General features: G+C 43.4%; 1 protein-coding gene across 1 annotated transcript in view; it reads right to left on the bottom strand.

The window, feature by feature from the left end:
• Nucleotides 1–17,263: 17,263 nt before the first annotated feature.
• The window catches only part of LOC126195574 (uncharacterized), a 217,236-nt gene continuing 215,372 nt past the window's right edge, over nucleotides 17,264–19,127 (bottom strand). The window contains exon 4 of the mRNA XM_049934200.1: nucleotides 17,264–17,309. Within this exon, the coding sequence (XP_049790157.1) occupies nucleotides 17,284–17,309 (26 nt within the window). The 3' untranslated portion in view covers nucleotides 17,264–17,283. The remainder of the gene's footprint in view (nucleotides 17,310–19,127) is intronic.

The following is a 19,127-nucleotide window of genomic DNA, read 5'->3' as shown; positions in this document are numbered from 1 at the left end:
TTTATGTACTGGCATTTTGATTCCGGTTCGAAGTGATGAGTCCATGTTTTATTGACTGGCTCTAAGCACTACGGGACTTAACTTATGAGGTCATCAGTCCCCTAGAACTTAGAACTACTTAAACCTAACTAACCTAAGGACATCACACACATCCATGCCCGAGTCAGGATTCGAACCTGCGAGCGTAGCGGTCGCGCGGTTCCAGACTGTAGCGCCTAGAACCGCTCGGCCACCCGGCCGGCCCATGTTTTATTGCCTGTGACGGTGTTCAACAAAAAATTGCCACGATCAGCCTCGTAACACGAAAGCAATTCTGCACACACGGTCCGTCGTAGCTCTTTATTGTCTTCTGTCAGGCGGCGAGCAACCCAGTGCGCACACTCGTTTGAGCAGCCCAGCTGGTGGACGAATGAAATGATAATTAAATCAAGACCCTAAGCTGTCGACAGGCGTTGATATACATCAACGGGGACAGTTCAAAATGTGTGCCCCGACCGGGACTCGAACCCAGGATCTCCTGCTTACATGGCAGACGCTCTATCCATCTGAGCCACCGTGGACAAGGGATAAATCCCTGCAGTCGCCCTATCCTCTGTGCCCTCGGTTGCTCAGATGGATAGAGCGTCTGCCATGTAAGCAGGAGATCCCGAGTTCGAATCCCAGTCGGGGCACACATTTTGAACTGTCCCCGTTGATGTATATCAACGTCTGTCGACAGCTTAGGCTCTTGATTTAATTATTATTTCGTTGTGAGAGAGCTGCATGGTCACCGATGGTACCTGTTCTTTCGGAACAACGACCCAACGACCCACCGTGCTTTTGTTCACTGCCCCGTCTCCGCAGATATTCTGCAAGTGCCCATGAGTATCTGCGATGTGTGATATTCCTGGCTGTGGCCACCAGTATTTTATTTTGCTAGAAGCTCGCTTTGATGTAGCTTGATACACGTGAAGTAGAATGTGGTACAAAAGTGGAGTGAGGTACAAACGACAGATCGTACAGTATATACCAGTCCCGTGGGAGAGTCCACCAATTGTACTGAACTTGCATTTGATTGGTCGTCACACCTAACTTCTCTTTTTTATTATTTATATACCTTTAATTGCATTTAACTCAGTTTTCAGTGTGACAGTCTCTCATGGCTACCCACGAGTCGTTTTTGTTTATTAAATTTCGCTATTTTTGAGAAACATAAGAGTAACGATATTGCAACCGAAGTGCTTCGGGCACCTTCGGGTTGCTTTGGCGCGCCTGGGAGACGAAGTACTTCGCCTATGCTAGTCAGACTGTTTCGGGCGTTCTTCAGAGCCGGACATGTTGTACTCTGTATCGGAAGTTGGATAGAAACGTTGCCGTACAATTAAGAAAGCTATGTCGAGCGTTGTAAAAGGCAGTGCAAAACGTATGAATATTTAAATAATAATGAAACAGGATACATTAATGACAAGTGTCACCTACCATCATTGTCAGTACTACAGATCTTCCACTCTGCAGACGCAGGACTAACCTGAGCAAGTGGCATCCCGTAAAAAGCACAATCACAGGTTCAAGTTAACAGCGTAGCAGCCTCCGCCAAAGAAGATCGCACGACCGACGAACTGTCTTCTGCGCTGGAGGCACAACTTTAGAAGACGACAGGTTGGCGGAAAGAACTGTTAGAGACTCTTATTCAATCTCTCCAGCCTCCAGAGCTGACTTCCAAAGGACACGTAATTTATAGATGCTCTGGTTTTCCGCCAAATGGAACTCACTTGGAACGCACCTCCGTTACAGACGCCAGTTTGAAGGCTACGTATAGTGCTGCCAGCTATCGGAACTTCATGAAATTTTAAGGGCTGGAACGGGACTATTCTACTACTTCCAACAACAAATTCTGCATTTCTTTCAATCGAAAATGGCCGAGAAAAAATTGTATTACTTATCGAACGCCCTTCGTAGAATCGATTCAGACGTTTCCTAGGCCACACGGTACGGCATCGCCTTTTTGGGGTTCCACTTGTTAGAGGATGTGCGTGGGAGGGCACGCGTGCTGAACGAGCCAACAGTAAGTGTGCGTCTGTGGCTACTGGCGGGCAGCCGTATGTCACAAAGGTTCCACTCGTGTGAGTGGAGCTCATGCCCCGAAGAGAAGATCTAATCACCAGAGCGAGAGAAGGTATTACAGGCTACTGGTGTTGATTAGTTCTGTTACGAACTGCGCTTAGCAATGGAAGGTGCATTGAAGACAAAGGCAGCTAGGATTTTTAGACCTATAATAAATGTAAGAAAGAATATGTTGTTCATAAGCCTTTGAAGCTTAAGGCTAAATCAAGAGAATGACGAATAATCCATAACATCTACAAAAACAAAGCGGAAGGTCAAGATCGACAGATTCGGATTAACAAGAATGTAAGGTAGGGTTGCAGCTTCTTGCTCGATTGTACGTCGAAGAAACAATGAAGGATGTGTAGGAAAGTTGAGGAAGAGCAATAAAAGTCTGATACATGTCACATTTCTTTCTTAACTCACTGAAAGTCTTATTTTTGTAGAAGATACGAATGAACTGTAAGTGGCAGAAATCTCTAAAAAGCAGTATATAAATGTCACTACCGAGCAACAACCAATACGGCTACCATAGGAACAAAATTGCGAGAGAAACAGATGTCATGTTACCGATGTGCCCAGCTGTGAGGAAGACATAGGTGACGTGTTGAAAGTATTGACCACATGTGAACAAGACAAAGATGACCTGTTGAAAGTAATGAATGACATTATTATCATAGAACGTGGCTGAAGTATTAACAAAGCAAAAATGAAACCGATTAAGAGAAGCAAAAAGGAAAATAAACATTTGCTTAGTTCTCCGGATGCAAGATTACACATGATTACCGAAGCTAGGGAGATATCAGAGGTAGCTTGGCGCAGCCTAGGATCCCTCTGCTTGTATCAGATATTAATAACGAAGTTCCTCAAAGTGGACGTCTGTAGCAAAGCATTGTACTCAAGTGAAACACGGACCATCAGAAGTCTTCACAAGTTAGACTTCTTTCCTTACATATTCCTTTCCATAGTTCTTAGTGTCGTATTTTATCTATTAGCTTAATTTGTAACTATTTTGACAGTGCCACATTTCAAATCTTTCAGTTACATATTACTTAAAAACTCAATCCCAGCACGGAAACGGTAGACTGTCGCGGTAGGCACTATTTGCTTATTGAGGCCCTAATCGGATGTTCAAGTTAAAGCAAGTGAAAAATGGCGCTGTCAAGAATGATAAAAAATGAGTGGACAGATAAGATACGAAATGAAGTAATACGGGAAAGAATATGCGAGAAACTAAGTCTATGAAATGTTTTACCAGAAGGTGAGTGGGGTATCTGCCACGGCCTGCAGGAACAATTGCCCGCATCTCGTGGTCGTGCGGTAGCGTTCTCGCTTCCCACACCCGGGTTCCCGGGTTCGATTCCCGGCGGGGTCAGGGATTTTCTCTGCCTCGTGATGGCTGGGTATTGTGTGCTGTCCTTAGGTTAGTTAGGTTTAAGTAGTTCTAAGTTCTAGGGGACTTATGACCACAGCAGTTGAGTCCCATAGTGCTCAGAGCCATTTTTGAACCAGGAACAATTGAAGGAGAAGTAGAGGGGAAACGTGGTAGGAGAAGACAAAGAATAGAATATGCAAAACAAATTATAGAGTATGCTGAGTCAAAAAGTTACGCAGAGATGAAAGATTAGTGCAGGACAGGAAAAGATGTAGAGCAGCATACAAATAGTCGATAGACCGCTGACAAATTTCACCAACGAACTGGATCAAGTGACAGTCTTTCCTCGATGTACCATAACGTGAGGCTGTGAAAGAGTGGGAGGTGTTTTTATTTCAGTTGTTGACCTGTTTGGGTAAGTAAACCTAAACTCTCACGTATAAATGGTTCAAATGGCTCTGAGCACTATGGGACTCAACTGCTGAGGTCATTAGTCCCCTAGAACTTAGAACTAGTTAAACCTAACTAACCTAAGGACATCACAAACATCCATGCCCGAGGCAGGATTCGAACCTGCGACCGTAGCGGTCTTGCGGCTCCAGACTGCAGCGCCTTTAACCGCACGGCCACTTCGGCCGGCTCTCACGTATAAATAAAATGTCATACCTCCCGGACCACGTCTCGTACAATGATATAATTTTCCAGATAAATTGAGTGGTAGTGTGTAGATACTGTTTGAAAAGTGTTTTGCGGATAAGTTAGTAACAAAGGAGTAATAAATTAAGATGTCATGACTGATACTGAAGTTTTACTACACGAGCACCGAAAATGTAACTAATGTGTGTGTGTGTGTGTGTGTGTGTGTGTGTGTGTGTGTGTGTGTGTGTGTGTGTGTTTGTATTGGTTTGGGAAGAGGGATGTCAGAGAGCTTGAGAGTAAAGTTAGTTGGAAGCCGCTAAGCGCTCTCATTTTCGAATACTGGATGAATAAAGTCTGGGTAATTTGCCTACTGGGAGGGGGGGGGGGGGATGGGGTTTCTTAGAGGGACCCTTTCCCATTTTGTTCATGCATGCGGTAATTTCGCACCTCCCCGTAATCATACCAGACGAGGGCAGCTGAAAAACCATGAACACCCTCTGCTGCTTCGGATCACGTTCAAAGTTCGTCGAATGGTTTTGAGCGGTCCCTGGTGGTTCCAATACGTACACCACAGCAAAAATTGCCGTCACGCTATGCTCTAAAGGAGTGCAATCACATTCAATGTCATTGCAGGCCCATGATGTTCATTCAGACCGGCCGCTGTGGCCGAGCGGTTCTAGGCGCTTTAGTCCGGAACCCCGTTGCCTCTACGGTCGCATGGATGTGTGTGATGTCCTTAGGTTAGTTAGGTTTAAGTAGTTCTAAGTCTAGGGGACTGGTGACTTCAGATGTTTTCAGCCATTTGAACCATTTGTTCATACAGAATTGTAAGAAAATGAAATACGTACAGCCGTCCTTATGATGTCATTTATAGTGTAGCTACCACTTCCGGCGCTTCAATGAACCATCTTCAGGCCTTAGCTTATGCTAAAGCGGTTATCACCATCCATATATACAGTGCATCAGTGGCCAACATAACTGGTTTACGCACACTACCTGTGACTGTGATGTCTCTCCAAACATCGACTGTCAACTTACAGAATGGTTGAACCGTCCTGGGGATCTCAGCAGTGTCAAATGTTGTCCTGAACTTCGTCTCGTTGCTCACAACATTGCTAGCTGTCGTTTTTGACCGCGAAAAGTGTGGAATCGACGCCCCAATAAAAACCGATGTTTTCATTGACATCCTTACGCCAACCGCCTGAGGCCTCTTCGTGTCGATTCTGACTGACGGTATGTCTGAAATATTTTCCTCGACCACCAAAGAGAAAACCGCGTGATTTCGCGGTGGGCGTCGTGATTCTGCCTCCATCGCAGAGGCGTCAAAAGAAGGTGTGAAATGTGGGTAAGAGGGGTGGGGGTGTGACGGCATGCCCATCGAGTGACACTTCCACGGTGGCGTTGGGAACAATTGTGGCGTAATTAGGTGCCAACTGACGTCATTAGCTAACCTTAGACGTGATATGAACTTCCGAGCTCTGGTCTTCTTTTTGCATGTGTCGGTACCTTGCTGTTTGAACCGTCGCCGAGCCAGAGTATAATGTCGCAGGACACCTCGCTTTTACGCCGTTACAGAGGAAGGTTGTAGGCGCCTTTGAGCCTAATTTCAAACTTGTGCATCGCAATGGGAGAGAATTACGGGTTTCGGAAAACTGATTGTGTTGCTCAGTTTAGATTGCGAACTGCTGACAGAAACAATAATCAGAAATTCAACACGGCAGTAATTCAGAAGATGGTGGAGATCAATTTGCTGGTAGAAGAAGGAATTACAGACCCTTCCGTCTGGCCTTATGTTTTCGTCCTTGAACGTAATAGGTTACTCACGCGGAGAGTTGTGATGGTGCAGGAGAATCGCCGCGCCTGCCCCAATGGCTCGCAATTGTGCGTTACAGAGCCAGACCAAGTTCCGCCGGCCGACCTTGCCAGTAATAACAGACGCCGGCAACATGCGAACAGGGGCCCGCGGGCCAGACCGAACCAAGTTTCCTTCGTGTCCTCGAAACACGCCGTTCCCTCCAGGGTTGTCGGAAGTGCACGAAGGTACATTTCTTTCCTACCTCCAGCCGTATCTGCGACTAATGCCGTGTTGCTTAACATGCTGTCTTCAGACTGTCTGCTGTGTAATTTGTGGAAATAATATTTCGTTACCCTAATTTACTCACGTCGCAATATCTCAATGATTACAAAATGGTGGTGTTTACAAACATCGCGGAACACCTCTAGAGAAAGAAGCCTTCCAGAAGTTGCTAATAACCATTATCGTTCCATAGGAAATACCATATCGAATCCCTTGTTTCCCACGGTTCATTGCTAACGATTCAGAATACTGTGATTCAGAAAGATCTCATATTACCGAAATGAGTATGAAGTCTTATATAAGGACTTCGCTTAAAACAGTAGTGAAAAGTGAGACTATACTTCAAAACGCGTAAGAAAGTGCTGCAGATGTCGACAGACACCCGACCACCGCACCAGTCAGAGGAAGTACACGCAGTAAGCCTACGGAATGAAGCTGACGAGCATAAAAAACGATAGCCTAGTTAATAATTTTAGTTACGTAAGTATTAGTTATTTTATATTCCTTTATGCCTGACGATAAGCACTTGTGGCTCGTAATGCGTCCAAAATAAACTGATGTTCATTGGATTCTAATGGTTCAAATGGTTCTTAGCACTATGGGACTCAACTGCTGAGGTCATTAGTCCCCTAGAACTTAGAACTAGTTAAACCTAACTAACCTAAGGACATCACAAACATCCATGCCCGAGGCAGGATTCGAACCTGCGACCGTAGCGGTCTTGCGGTTCCAGACTGCAGCGCCTTTAACCGCACGGCCACTTCGGCCGGCCCCATTGGATTCTGCTCGAGTCTTCTGCCTCTGCAAGCATTTCCTTTTTACGTAGCTTCAAGCAGAACTCGCTGGACAAAGTGATCAATAGTATACTAAACAGCCAAAACATTATGGCCACTGCTCACCGCGAGCCGGCCACTGTGGCCGAGCGGTTCTAGGCGCTTCAGTCCGGAACCGCGTGACTGCTACGGTCGGGACCCGAACCCGGCATCTCCAGCTTACATGGCAGACGCTCTATCCATCTGAGCCACCGAGGACACAGAGGATAGAGCGACTGCAGGGATTTATCTCTGGCACGCCTCCCGGGAAACCCACATTCTCAACGTATTGTCCTGCACTACATCCGTAGTGCCCCCGCCCATTATACTCATTACTCGCGGCACTCGGGGCACACATTTTCATCTGTCCCCGTTGACGTATGTCAACGCCTGTAAGCAGCTAAGGGTGTTTATTTCATTGTAATTTCATTCTAACGAGCTGCATTGTCACCGATGGTATCTGTTCTTTCGGACATGTGCGAAAGAACAGATACCATCTTAGTACATATATAGTTCTAGTATAGATTTAAGTGTCAGGAAGTCGTTTCTGAAAGTATTTGTATGGACTGTAGCCATGTATGGAAGTGAAACATGGACGATAAATAGTTTGGACAAGAAGAGAATAGAAGCTTTCGAAATGTGGTGCTACAGAAGATGGATAGATCACATAACTAATGAGGAAGTACTGAATAGAACTGGGGAGAAAAGAAATATGTGGCACAATTTGACTAGAAGAAGGGATCGGTTGACAGGACATGTTCTGAGGCATCAAGGGATCACAAATTTAGTACTGGAGGGCAGCGTGGAGGGTAAAAATCGTAGAGGGAGACCAAGAGATGAATACACTAAGCAGATTCAGAAGGACGTAGGTTGCAGTAAGTACTGGGAGATGAAGAAGCTTGCACAGGATAGAGTAGCATGGAGAGCTGCATCAAACCAGTCTCTGGACTGAAGACCACAACAACAGCAACAAGTTCTAGGGAACTGATGACTTCAGATGTTAAGTCCAATAGTGCTCACAGCCATTTGGACCATTTTTTGCTCGCCGCGAGGTTGGATGCCGCCTGGTGGCGTTGTGGGCACTTAACACGGTGGGGGAAGTATGTAAGCGGAGTAGAGACGGATGGGGGACCACCTTACAAAATACATGGGGTGCAAATGGGGAAATCCCTTGAAATAAATGACTCTGACAAAGGGCAAATTATTATTACGCAGAACCTGTGAACGAGTATCTCGACAACGGTGAAGTTCGTCGCATGTTCACATGCTACTGTCGTGAGCGTCTACGGAAAGTGGTAGAAGAACTGTGGAGCCAGCACTAGGCGCTAAGTTCAAATGGTTCAAATCGCTCTGAGCACTATGGGGCTTAACATCTAAGGTCATCAGTCCCCTAGAACTTAGAACTACTTAAACCTAACTAACCTAAGGGATGCTGTGGAAAACATTCTCCAACGCTTGTATGGGATCTGTTTCAGTTATCGAAGACATCGTTTCAGATGTGGACCACCTGCATCCCTTCATGCTTGATGTCGTCCCTGACGGCAATGTCATCTTTCGGCACTATAATTGTCCGTGTCTCGAAGCCAGAATCATGCTTCAGTAGTTTAGAGCATGATAGTGAAATGACGTTGATGTGAATCCGATGGAACCCTTCTGGGTCGCTATCGGGCGCCATCACCACGTTCACTAGTCAGCGGCCCGTTATTTACGGGGATTACGTGACTTGTTTGTAGACATCTGATGCCACATATCTCCACAAACCTACCAGCAAATCAGTGCTGTTTTGCCTTCCAAAGATGATCGGACAAGCTATTAAGCAGATGGTCATAAAGTTTTGGCGCGTCAGTGTATTATCCATACCATGTTAACGTTTTCGGCCTTATTGTTTCGTCGGCTACTGTCAGTTGGTGTTTGTCTTCTTTCATAATTTCAGACACGTCTCGCTACGCAACAGCATTGATATCTTGTCATTAGGCAACTTACAAACGCTGACGATTATATGGAGACGAAAATTTGTTTTCCGAATAGCTGTTAGTGTAGCCAGTTACTTAGCCTAAAATTCGTAATGATTCTGTAGTCATTATTAAGAGGGATGCCCTATCTGATCCCAAGTATCAGGACATCCGTATGTAATGCGGAACTGACCACTAGATGTGACAAGACGTGGACGCGCCAGTATAAAAGGAGGAGTAGAGTATTGTGTTGTCAATGGAAGGAAGGGAGGAAGAAAGGAAGGAAGATAAGGGTTTAATGCGCTGTGACATCGAGGTCATCAGAAACCGAGCATAAGCTCGGAATCTTTCCATGGAACCATCCCGCGATTTGCCTGGCGATTAAAGGAAATCACGGAAAACCTAAATCTGGATGGCTAGACGCGGATTTGAACCATCGTCCTTCCGAATACGAGTCCAGTGTGCTAATCACTTGTCACTAGAGAAGTGGCAACAGCACATTGGATACGTCAGGAGAGCTCAGTGACTTCGAACGTGGACAAGTCATTGGATGTCGCTGGAGTGACACATCCGACAGGGACACTTCAACTGTTCGGAACCTGCCCAAGTCGAGTGTTGCTGGAAACGCGAACGAAGAACCACAGCTAAATCAAGATCAGACAGATCTCATGTTACTGATGAACAGAGCCCGTGGATCGTTGCGGAGGTGGTTGTAAAAAATCGCATGAAATTAGCGCAAGTAGTCAAACGTAACTTCTAGAGTGCTATTAACAGTTCAGTGCTAAGCGACGCTTCAGTTGATGTAATAGCGACGCAACTCGGCTGTGGGTGACTGAAAACGAGCGATTTGGAGTGATGAATCACGCTACACCTTGTGGCAATCCGATAGAAGGGTTTGGGTTTGTGAATGTCTGAAGTGCGTTAACTAATCATGTGCGGTCTAAGTATGGAGGAAGTAGTGTTACGATGCAGGGGTGTTTTCCCTTGTTAGGGTGTGCTCCTGTTTGCGATTAAGCAAACGCAAAATGCGGAAGCATATGAACATATTTTACAGCGTATTGTACTGCGCAAAGTGGAAGACAGTTCGGAAATGACGACTGTATCAGCATGATAATGCACTTTTTTATAAAGCAGCATTTGTGAGCAAGGGTTTGTGGACGACAACATTCCTGAAATGGATTGGACAACTCGGGGTCCCGATCTGAATCCACTGGAGCATCTTTGCGATGAGTTAGGAGGTCAACTTTGCTCCAGACCTCTCTTTCTGACATCACTAGCTTCCTTGTCCGCAGCTCGTGGGCTAGTGGCTATCGTTGCTGCCGCTGGATAACAGGGTCCTGGGTTCGATTCCCGGACGGGTTGGGGATTCCCTCTGCCCGGGGACTGGGTGTTTGTGTTGTCCTCACCATTTCATCATCATCATCATCATCATTCGTGTCAGTGGCTCGATTGGATTGTGTGAAAAATTGGATTGTGTAAAAATTAGGACTTTGTACGGGCGCTGATGACCGAGCAGTTGAGTGCCCCACAAACTAATCATCATCGTCATCATTATCACCAAATATGGGCTGCCATTCCTCCACAGGCACTCAGATAGCTCCAGAATGAATTGTCACTCTGCAGCAGAATATGCACTGATAAGAAACTTCCTGGCAGATTAAAATTGTTGGCCGGACCAAGACAGACTCGAACTCGAGACCTTCGCCTTCCGTGGGTAAGTGCTCTACTGACTAAGCTACCCAAGCACGACTCACAACCCGTTGTCACAGCTTCAGTTCTGGCACTACCTCATCTCCTACCTTCTAAACTTCACTCAAGCTCTCTTGCGAACCTTGCAAGACTAGCACTTTAGGAACGAAGAATATTGCGGCGATATGACTTTGCCACAGCCTGGAGGATTGTTTCCAGAATCTCGAGTTCGAGTCTCGGTACAGCATACAGTTTTAATATGCCAGGAAGTTTTACTCAGATACCTCTTTGAAAGTGTACTGAGCATTCAAGCCGTCATGAAGGTGAAGGGTGGATACATCCCACATTAATGTCAGGTACTTTTGATGTGATAGTCTTCAGAGATGGTTTTATGTACAATATTGTCAATTTGTCTGAGAACCCTTCGAAGAGATAAATGGTTTCTTAAAATAGTGACCGAAAGCACATCTTTAACGGAGCTTTCCTTGAAATTATCATAAATGAGATTACTTAGAAAATGACATATTCGTTTTTGATGTTAACATAGATTTAAAAAAACGATAAGGAGGCCATAGAATCTTTTAGCGATTTTTATAAAAACCTGCTGGCAGCTCAGCAATTTTGGCATTCCGTGAGAGCTAGACTCTTACACGGGGTAGTGATGCACACCACGTAGAGCAAGTCGTCGACAAGAAAACCATCAAAGATGAAGACCTCAGCTGTTGCCCCGAATCCAACCTTGCGTAACAGTATTGTACTTCATTCTCAACTTGTTCCGCAGTACATGTACTGAGAGAATCTCTTGGGTCGCAGACAGGCAATGTCGATGGCTGCTAAGGCAACCTCAGACACGCAATACGTCACCTCAGATGCGCGCCAATTGAACTCCACGTCGTATTCCTATCCGCTCGATCGAATAAGCGTATTATTGCTCTGCAACGTCAAGGCGTCCGTCTGTCACTGTGATGAATGACTTCACGACGAGCCTGCTCCGTGCCTAGAAAGCGGATATGGGTCTCACTGGTGAAGAGGATGGTTCGAAGGAGCTGAAAGAACTGTGGGGAAAATAGTAAAAAAATCCTAGATATATCTTCGCCTTACGAACCTAAAAGAAGACTGACAACTAAGAATTACACTGGCACTTCCCGGCAGAGTATAAATCTTTGCCAGCTCGGGACTCGAACGCGGAATGTCTTCTTATGCGGAAAATGGCCTTACTTACTGAATTACATTTTTAAAATTTTTATTGTGGTGAAATACGAAGAACTACAACGTAGCACAAATTTTGATCTAAATCCTAGATATTATCAACATTTTCTTCGTATATTTACATTAAGCAAGGATTTCTTTTAAAGGAAGTGACAGTACGAATGTATACGTTTTATGTCCACATGAATACATAGCTTTTTTAACAACATAAATTGATTTTGACTCGCTGGACATTTTATCTGTATTATATTGACGTTTGAATTGATTAACCAACAGAACTGCAACAACTACGACGGAACATATGTTACCCTGAAATCTTAAATTTACATCTACTACGAACAAGTGAGCAAGTGATATTTATATTGATTATGCGAGTATTTTGGTGGGTTTGTCACGGATGAAAGCGTTTTCTCCAAATTTTTGTTAACTAAGCTTTGTACAGTACAAAATTAAGACACGAAGTCCATTATTTCGTTCACTTTAATAACAAAAATAAATAAGCCCGATTCAATATTGTATAAAATAATACTTTTGTTTCTGTTGCGTTCTCATAAGCAGTCTCAAGACATTCTGCATTTTTGTCTGTTTTCTTCCTCATTTTACAATGGGATTTCCTGAAGGGCCTCATGGCGTTATTAGCTTGAATACAAATTGTTTATCATCATTTCAGTTCTCAAAAATCACTCGTAGATAATTGTGCACTAACGGTTTATGTTTGGCTCCACGCAGTTTTGTTCTTTGTCTTGTCTTGCTTAGCATACCAAACTAGAAAATAAGTGGTTTTATCAAGAACAAAATAATAATATTTGAATTATCTCATAAACACGTACCCAAGGCCATAAGAGAGATTGGAGAACTTATGTCTTCACAACAACTGAGCAGTACATGCTACAAAATTTAATTTAATTTCAGCGCAGCTGCCTGTGTACGCGACTACGTACACTTTTTCTTATTTTTAAACAACTCTTACACTTTTGAAAGTTAGTTCAATAGATAAGAGAATTGCCCGTTATACTGGTGTTTAACTACTGCGGCTATAAGGAGGTGCGTATAATGTGGATGGTTTTGAGATGTGAGGCCGGCGGTTACTTTCACCAGCAGTAATTCACGCCTCTAAGTCCGCACTTACACAGTCTCTCGCTACGATTACGACTGTAACAGACTAAATTGATTGATATATTAACTCTTCTTTGAACAGTGTGATATTTACATCTTCTTTCTTGCAGAAAAGGACGCAATGTCCAGCTCCGTGATACAGAAAGCAAGCATAATACGATCATAAACAATGTCGCTGTGTGTTCCGAAGTTTGCAGGCTACGGTGTACCCAGGCATCATTTTCAGAATGAAGCAATTAAGAAATGAAAGAAACTGCCTCTCTTCCCAGAAGATATATTGTAAAACTTTTACACAAATATGCATTTTTGTCTGACATACACGCAAAACGTCCACCCAGAATCATAGACAGCATGAGGCAGGTAGTTGAAGTATGAAAAATTTGATATGGATTTCAGGAAACATTGGAATACAGATGTATGTTCACTTTTCTTTTCGTACATATCTCTTTTTCGAATGGGCATGTGTTCCGGTACTTATTAAATGTCATATACTTTATGGCTCAACCAAAATAAAATCTATTACACAGTGAGAGAATAGGTTCTGAGTTCGAGTACTAGTCTGGCACACAGTTTTTAACCGCAGGGAAGTTCAAAACAGAGCTCATATCGCAGGAGAGTTGAAGATTCATTTTGTAAGAATATGAGCAGTCGTAAACATGCAGCGCCCCGTGGTTCTGAAGGGGACAGAGGGGGGGGGGGGGGGGGGGGGGACTGAAATTCATCTACAGTAATCATGAAATACGATATGGTTTCTTGATTTTAAACATCTCCAGCTGTTTGAGTTTCAGGTTTGAGTTACCGGCACTCTAGTGCAGCATTAGAGCTTTATTGGTGGTACATCAACAGAAATGGAAAAATGATCGTACTCGGAAGAAATGTAGATCACATTTCGTTTCAGTTATTCTAGTTTCAATAAACCACTTCGTAGAAATGCCAGAATGGGTTTATCGTGAATGCCAATGCGATTTTTTTCTGTTATTTCTCTATCTCACTGCCGCACATTGTAAAAACAAACCAAAGAAATTGAGAGTGGATGGAGAGAAAGAGGATTATATTGCGTACACGTGTATACAAACGGAAGAAATCTGATCATGTTCGAGCTACGTGTACAGTACATTCTCCTTGAGTCGATGGTAGCCTAGCTAAATCCTTCCGAGAAAAATAATTTCCGTCGTAGAATTTAATTGGCATTGGGGGCAAATTTGTGATAAATTTCTGATCATCTGATTGTGTCCCCACGTCCTGACACGAGACACATTGGGTTCGTAAATATTTAAGCTATGAAAGTAGTAATGGACGAGAAATTTTTCTGAAGGGGAATAACTTCAAAAAATGGTTCAAATGGCTCTGAGCACTATGAGACTCAACTGCTGAGGTCATAAGTCCCCTAGAACTTAGAACTACTTAAACCTAACTAACCTAAGGACATCACACACATCCATGCCCGAGGCAGGATTCGAACCTGCGACCGTAGCGGTCGCGCAGTTCCAGACTGTAGCGCCTAGAACCGCTCGGCCACTCCGGCCGGCGGGAATAACTTACTTATATTCTTGTAACAGCGTGGCAAAACCAATTCTTACTAAATGATGCATACACATCGATACATCAATGCATCTGAAGAATTTACTTTCCTCTCACACTTCTGAAAACATCATCTGTTTCGTTACCATCAACCTTCTACAGGGTGGGCGGAAAATACTTCATGCACCTCAGGATAGGCAACCTAACTTTCATCATCCTCGTTGGGTGCAGATGATGTAAACTGGGCTGCCTATCGTAAAGATGCATGTATTTACCAGGCCAGTATTATTCTGGCCATCAAATACATAGCTACCCCTTTGTCATCATACCGTTCAACAATTTATTCACACTGGACAAACCGTTAGGTATACTATCTAAGTACCACCGCCAAACAGTCCCAAAACCACTTTAGTTTCCTTTTCTTTTGGTCTCGACAACTTTTGTAGAAGACCTGCTGGTCGACAGATGTGTCAAGACTGCCTCCAGTCAATCGACAGCAAGAGAAAAAAATCTACTTCAACAACAGTGTAACGCCGACACAAGAACGACCAGTTTTGAAGTCATTATCAATGCATAAAACTAACACAATTTTACATTTATCTTCCATATCTGTCGTCATCTTTCATTTCTCTTATTATTCATTTTTATATTTGCAAAATAAATTTAGCAAAAATGCAGACGATTTCCTACTTCCAAACAGAATGACACGCAATAGAAAAAAAGGAATCATTAAACACGTCAGAGTTCCTCTGACAGAAAGTAAGACCCATAAGAATTTATAGAGTGACACGATTACCTTACTTGGTACCCAGTTTGGATTAAAGGATGAACAAAGTTGAAACGAAAGTGTCTAAGAATAATAGCAGGAGAATAGCAATCTGTTAAACACCGAAATTTGCGAAAACACGATAAAAGAAATGAAAGCGTTCTATAAACGAAAAAAATGCCACACTGGCTGCCACTGGATAGGCTGGTCGTGAAATATTGCTATGTGTATCCTAGAACGTCCGTGCACGCCTAAGTGGTGCGTTGGATCACTACTGTGCCACGCCTCAAAACATGAAAGCTTAAATTATGGAGAGTTCCCTACGTTTACAACGTTGTGTAATTCGAGGAGTTCTTTGATTCTATCTTAATCAGTTTTTTTTTATTTTGGTCATGTAAACATTTGAAAATAGTTTCACGCCCATAACTGTAGAGTACTGGAAACAAAAATTAAAGATGTTGTAACTTATACAGTGTTGTGAAATGGTAAAATATTATCCTTCAATTAGCATTGGCCATGGACACTGATGCAGCCAAAATACGAAACAATTCCGATATTTACCATAAATGTTTAGAAAGGATGGCCAAGAAAAGACACATCAGAAGCAGGTACGTCTTTATCGCGAGAAATCTACTGGTATATAATGATACTGATAGTGTACTCATGGAGTACAGTACTACACGGAAGTGAAGCATCGACTATACGAGTACTGAAGAAGAAACTCGACGCGCTTCAAACGTGTTGTCATAGAATATGTTGCAGAGTTAAGGAGGTAGAAGTACTAGAAACAAACAAGCGAGGAAAGCACTTACCACAAGAGGAAGCACTTGACGTGGTACTGCAAGAAGCAGCAATCAGGAATGACTGTACGCGTAGAAAAAGATACTAATACGCAAAACAGAATACAGAGACGTTGGTTGTATTAGTTATCTAGAGGTGAAAACTGGGTTGCAAGATAGTAAGCGGCGGAGGACAGTGCTGAAGCAGTCGACATAGTGACGACTTCAGAAACTTCACCACAGAATAATAGTTTGGGAACAGCCACGGTACAAAGCAAGGGGATAGAGGACTCCTTCTTTCCACATGATTCGCAGGATTCGATTATATGAGAAAAGTTTACCTTTGAAAAATGACCGACTCAGAATCTTGATCTGAATCTGAAAGAACATTTGTGGAACGCTTCGAAGCGCCAGCTTGTCGCACCACTACAAAGAAAAATACTGATTGCTGCCCCCGTGGCATCTTACCACGAAGAATGGGCTCCCTTCTGCCAGGAAACCTTTCGCCATCTGACCGTTAGTATGCCTGCCAGACATGTGGCTATAATAATAGGAAAGCAGGAGCCAAACTACTAACAGAGGATTCTCCTGGGGAGAAAGATGAAGCGGTTAGGACACTCGACCAGTATTTGAGAAGAACCAAGTTCTAATTCGATCCTAACAGGATGGGTTAGGTGTTCCGAGAGTGTCCTAAATAACTTCAGACTCCATTAGTAATTCACCTACCGCTCTTGACTGAAATGAAGTTATGTTCTGTCACAAACAACCTTTTGTCGATGGGAGATGGGATATTAAACACTAAACTGTCTACAGTGAACTTTACAGGAGATGAGTTCAAGATCCAAGTTAGACTGTTATGTCCGACTAGCTGGGTTCACACAGTACTCGCGAAAAGAATATAAACCAAAATGCTGGTGCTTCTACAATTGTTTTCACTAGTATTGTTAAAATATAATGGGTGGGATAGACAGTTCTCCTATCATTCAGGTTTCTACATATTTCTCCAAGTAATTCTAATACTCGAAACAAATCAGTTTTTCTTGCCTTTCATGCATAAGAACCATCACATATCCACTTCTCTTTTAACGGTTGTGGGTCTGATCCATGTTAAAGCTTCCATTTATAGCGACATACTTTATCTTTTCGAGGGTCCTCCATATGCAAGTGACCCCTTTAATATGATGTAAACACTCAGCGACAAAAATAAATTACGATCAGCATTGCGGAAAGTAACTGTGAATATTTGGCTCTACTTACCACTCCCACTCAGATGTGGTAAACTGGAATCTTACCTGAAACAAAAAGAAAAGAAAAGTTAGATTTTCAAACTGTTTATTTCAACTATGTCAATAGCATAGTTTTCGCTACAAAACATGCAGGAGCTATTCCCCCGACCCTTTACAACGTTCCGTTAGACGGTTCGTCATTAGATGGAACCATCTGCTCAGGTTCCCTGCCAATATGGAAAGGTGTCGCCGTACCTTATTTGGAATTAGTTCTCAGATTGTCATTGATTTGTGACCAAACACTGACACACCTGCTTAACACGAATCAAGATAGGGAAACCACATTCTAATGAAATCAGTTAAATATCTGTCACTCTAAGAAAAAATCTTTTTACAGTGACAAAGACGACCACAAACTAATACCATCGAGAGACTTTAAACACAAGATGATAAAGCATGTCCCGAGAAAAGAGTGGGATGAAGAGTGATAAGCAGTGCAAGCAACAAGGGGAATACACAGACGCTACCAGCGAGACGTTGCCAGAGTAGTATCAGCTGCGGAATGGAATTCCTAGCCGTTACATCCTGCACGATGTGTAATAACGGTCGACTCAAGCAAGATCTTCCCCTCATCTACATCATACCATCTCCTCTGTGCCAATGCAGTGAAGGGCAAGGCCCAACCCAAATTTCATTTGGCTTCGAACAGGGTTTATCGTAACTCCACCGACAAAATTTCAGAGATTGTTCAACGATATTTTCTAGGTATTTTAGTAAAAGAGACCTGTGTGCTGGATCCATACAGAGTAACAATTTAATTATGATTTATTCGGTTTGCTGCTCCAGTTACTTTTATCTATGAGAAAATACATCAAAAAGAGTGAAAAAGTTTGCAATATGCAATCATCAAAACATACAGCACAAAACTCAGAGTAAAGGTACTGTGACGTGGTTGCCGACGCTGCTGGAATAGCTCAATATATAGTCGTAATGTCGCTCTTGCACTGCGCTGCATTCTGCAAACCCAGTTCGCCAATTCTACATCAGTAAACCTATCCACGCTTGTATGTATCACTGTTAACGTACAACTCACACCGCTGCAAAAGCAAACGCGAGACGGAACAGAACAGTACTGAATGCAACTTTGAGCATGAAAAGTGGGCATTACTATTGTCAACAGCGAGTACCATCAATGAATTGAAAAATTTTGCTTCCAAACAAGACACACAGAGTTTTCCGTCGATATTTCTATTTTTAAAAAATATTTATTTTAATAACTGTGTCCGGGTGAAAATAGGAAATTTGTGGTAAGTTCCTATGGGACCAAACTGCTGTGGTCATCGGTCCCTAGGCTTACACACTACTTAATCTAACTTAAACTAACTTACGCTAAGGACAACACACACACACACACACACACACACACACACACACACACACACACATGCCCGAGGGAGGACTCGAACCTCCGACGGAGGGAGCCGCGCGAAACGTAGCAAGGTGCCCAAGACCGCGCGGCTACCCTGCGAGGATGTCTAGGTGAATAAAAAGAATTAAGGGGAATTTTCAAAACAACCCAAATTATCTTCGGTGCTGAACGTATACGAGTTGCAGAACACCGAAGGCATCACTCTCCTGGTTTGCCTAAACGGGATATTTGGCACTATTCTGTCAGCACGACAATCTCGCACGTCCTGCCAGTACCACTCTAATGTCCTTTGACAAGTTTCCGCCACTCCGCCGTACGACTTCGATGCCACGGATTTTCTGCGTGCATTGCACCTAGGAGTGCCGCGAAATCTTGTTGACAGAATCGTGTTTACATTCTCGGCTGTGTCCAGGGATCTGTTTTACGAAAAATACATGGAGAACTTAAGTGTCAAG

This window comes from Schistocerca nitens, chromosome 7 (genome assembly GCF_023898315.1).
Source record: "Schistocerca nitens isolate TAMUIC-IGC-003100 chromosome 7, iqSchNite1.1, whole genome shotgun sequence".
In the NCBI taxonomy this organism is placed as follows: Eukaryota; Metazoa; Arthropoda; class Insecta; order Orthoptera; family Acrididae; genus Schistocerca; species Schistocerca nitens.
This window is presented reverse-complemented; position numbering and strand designations above follow the sequence as displayed.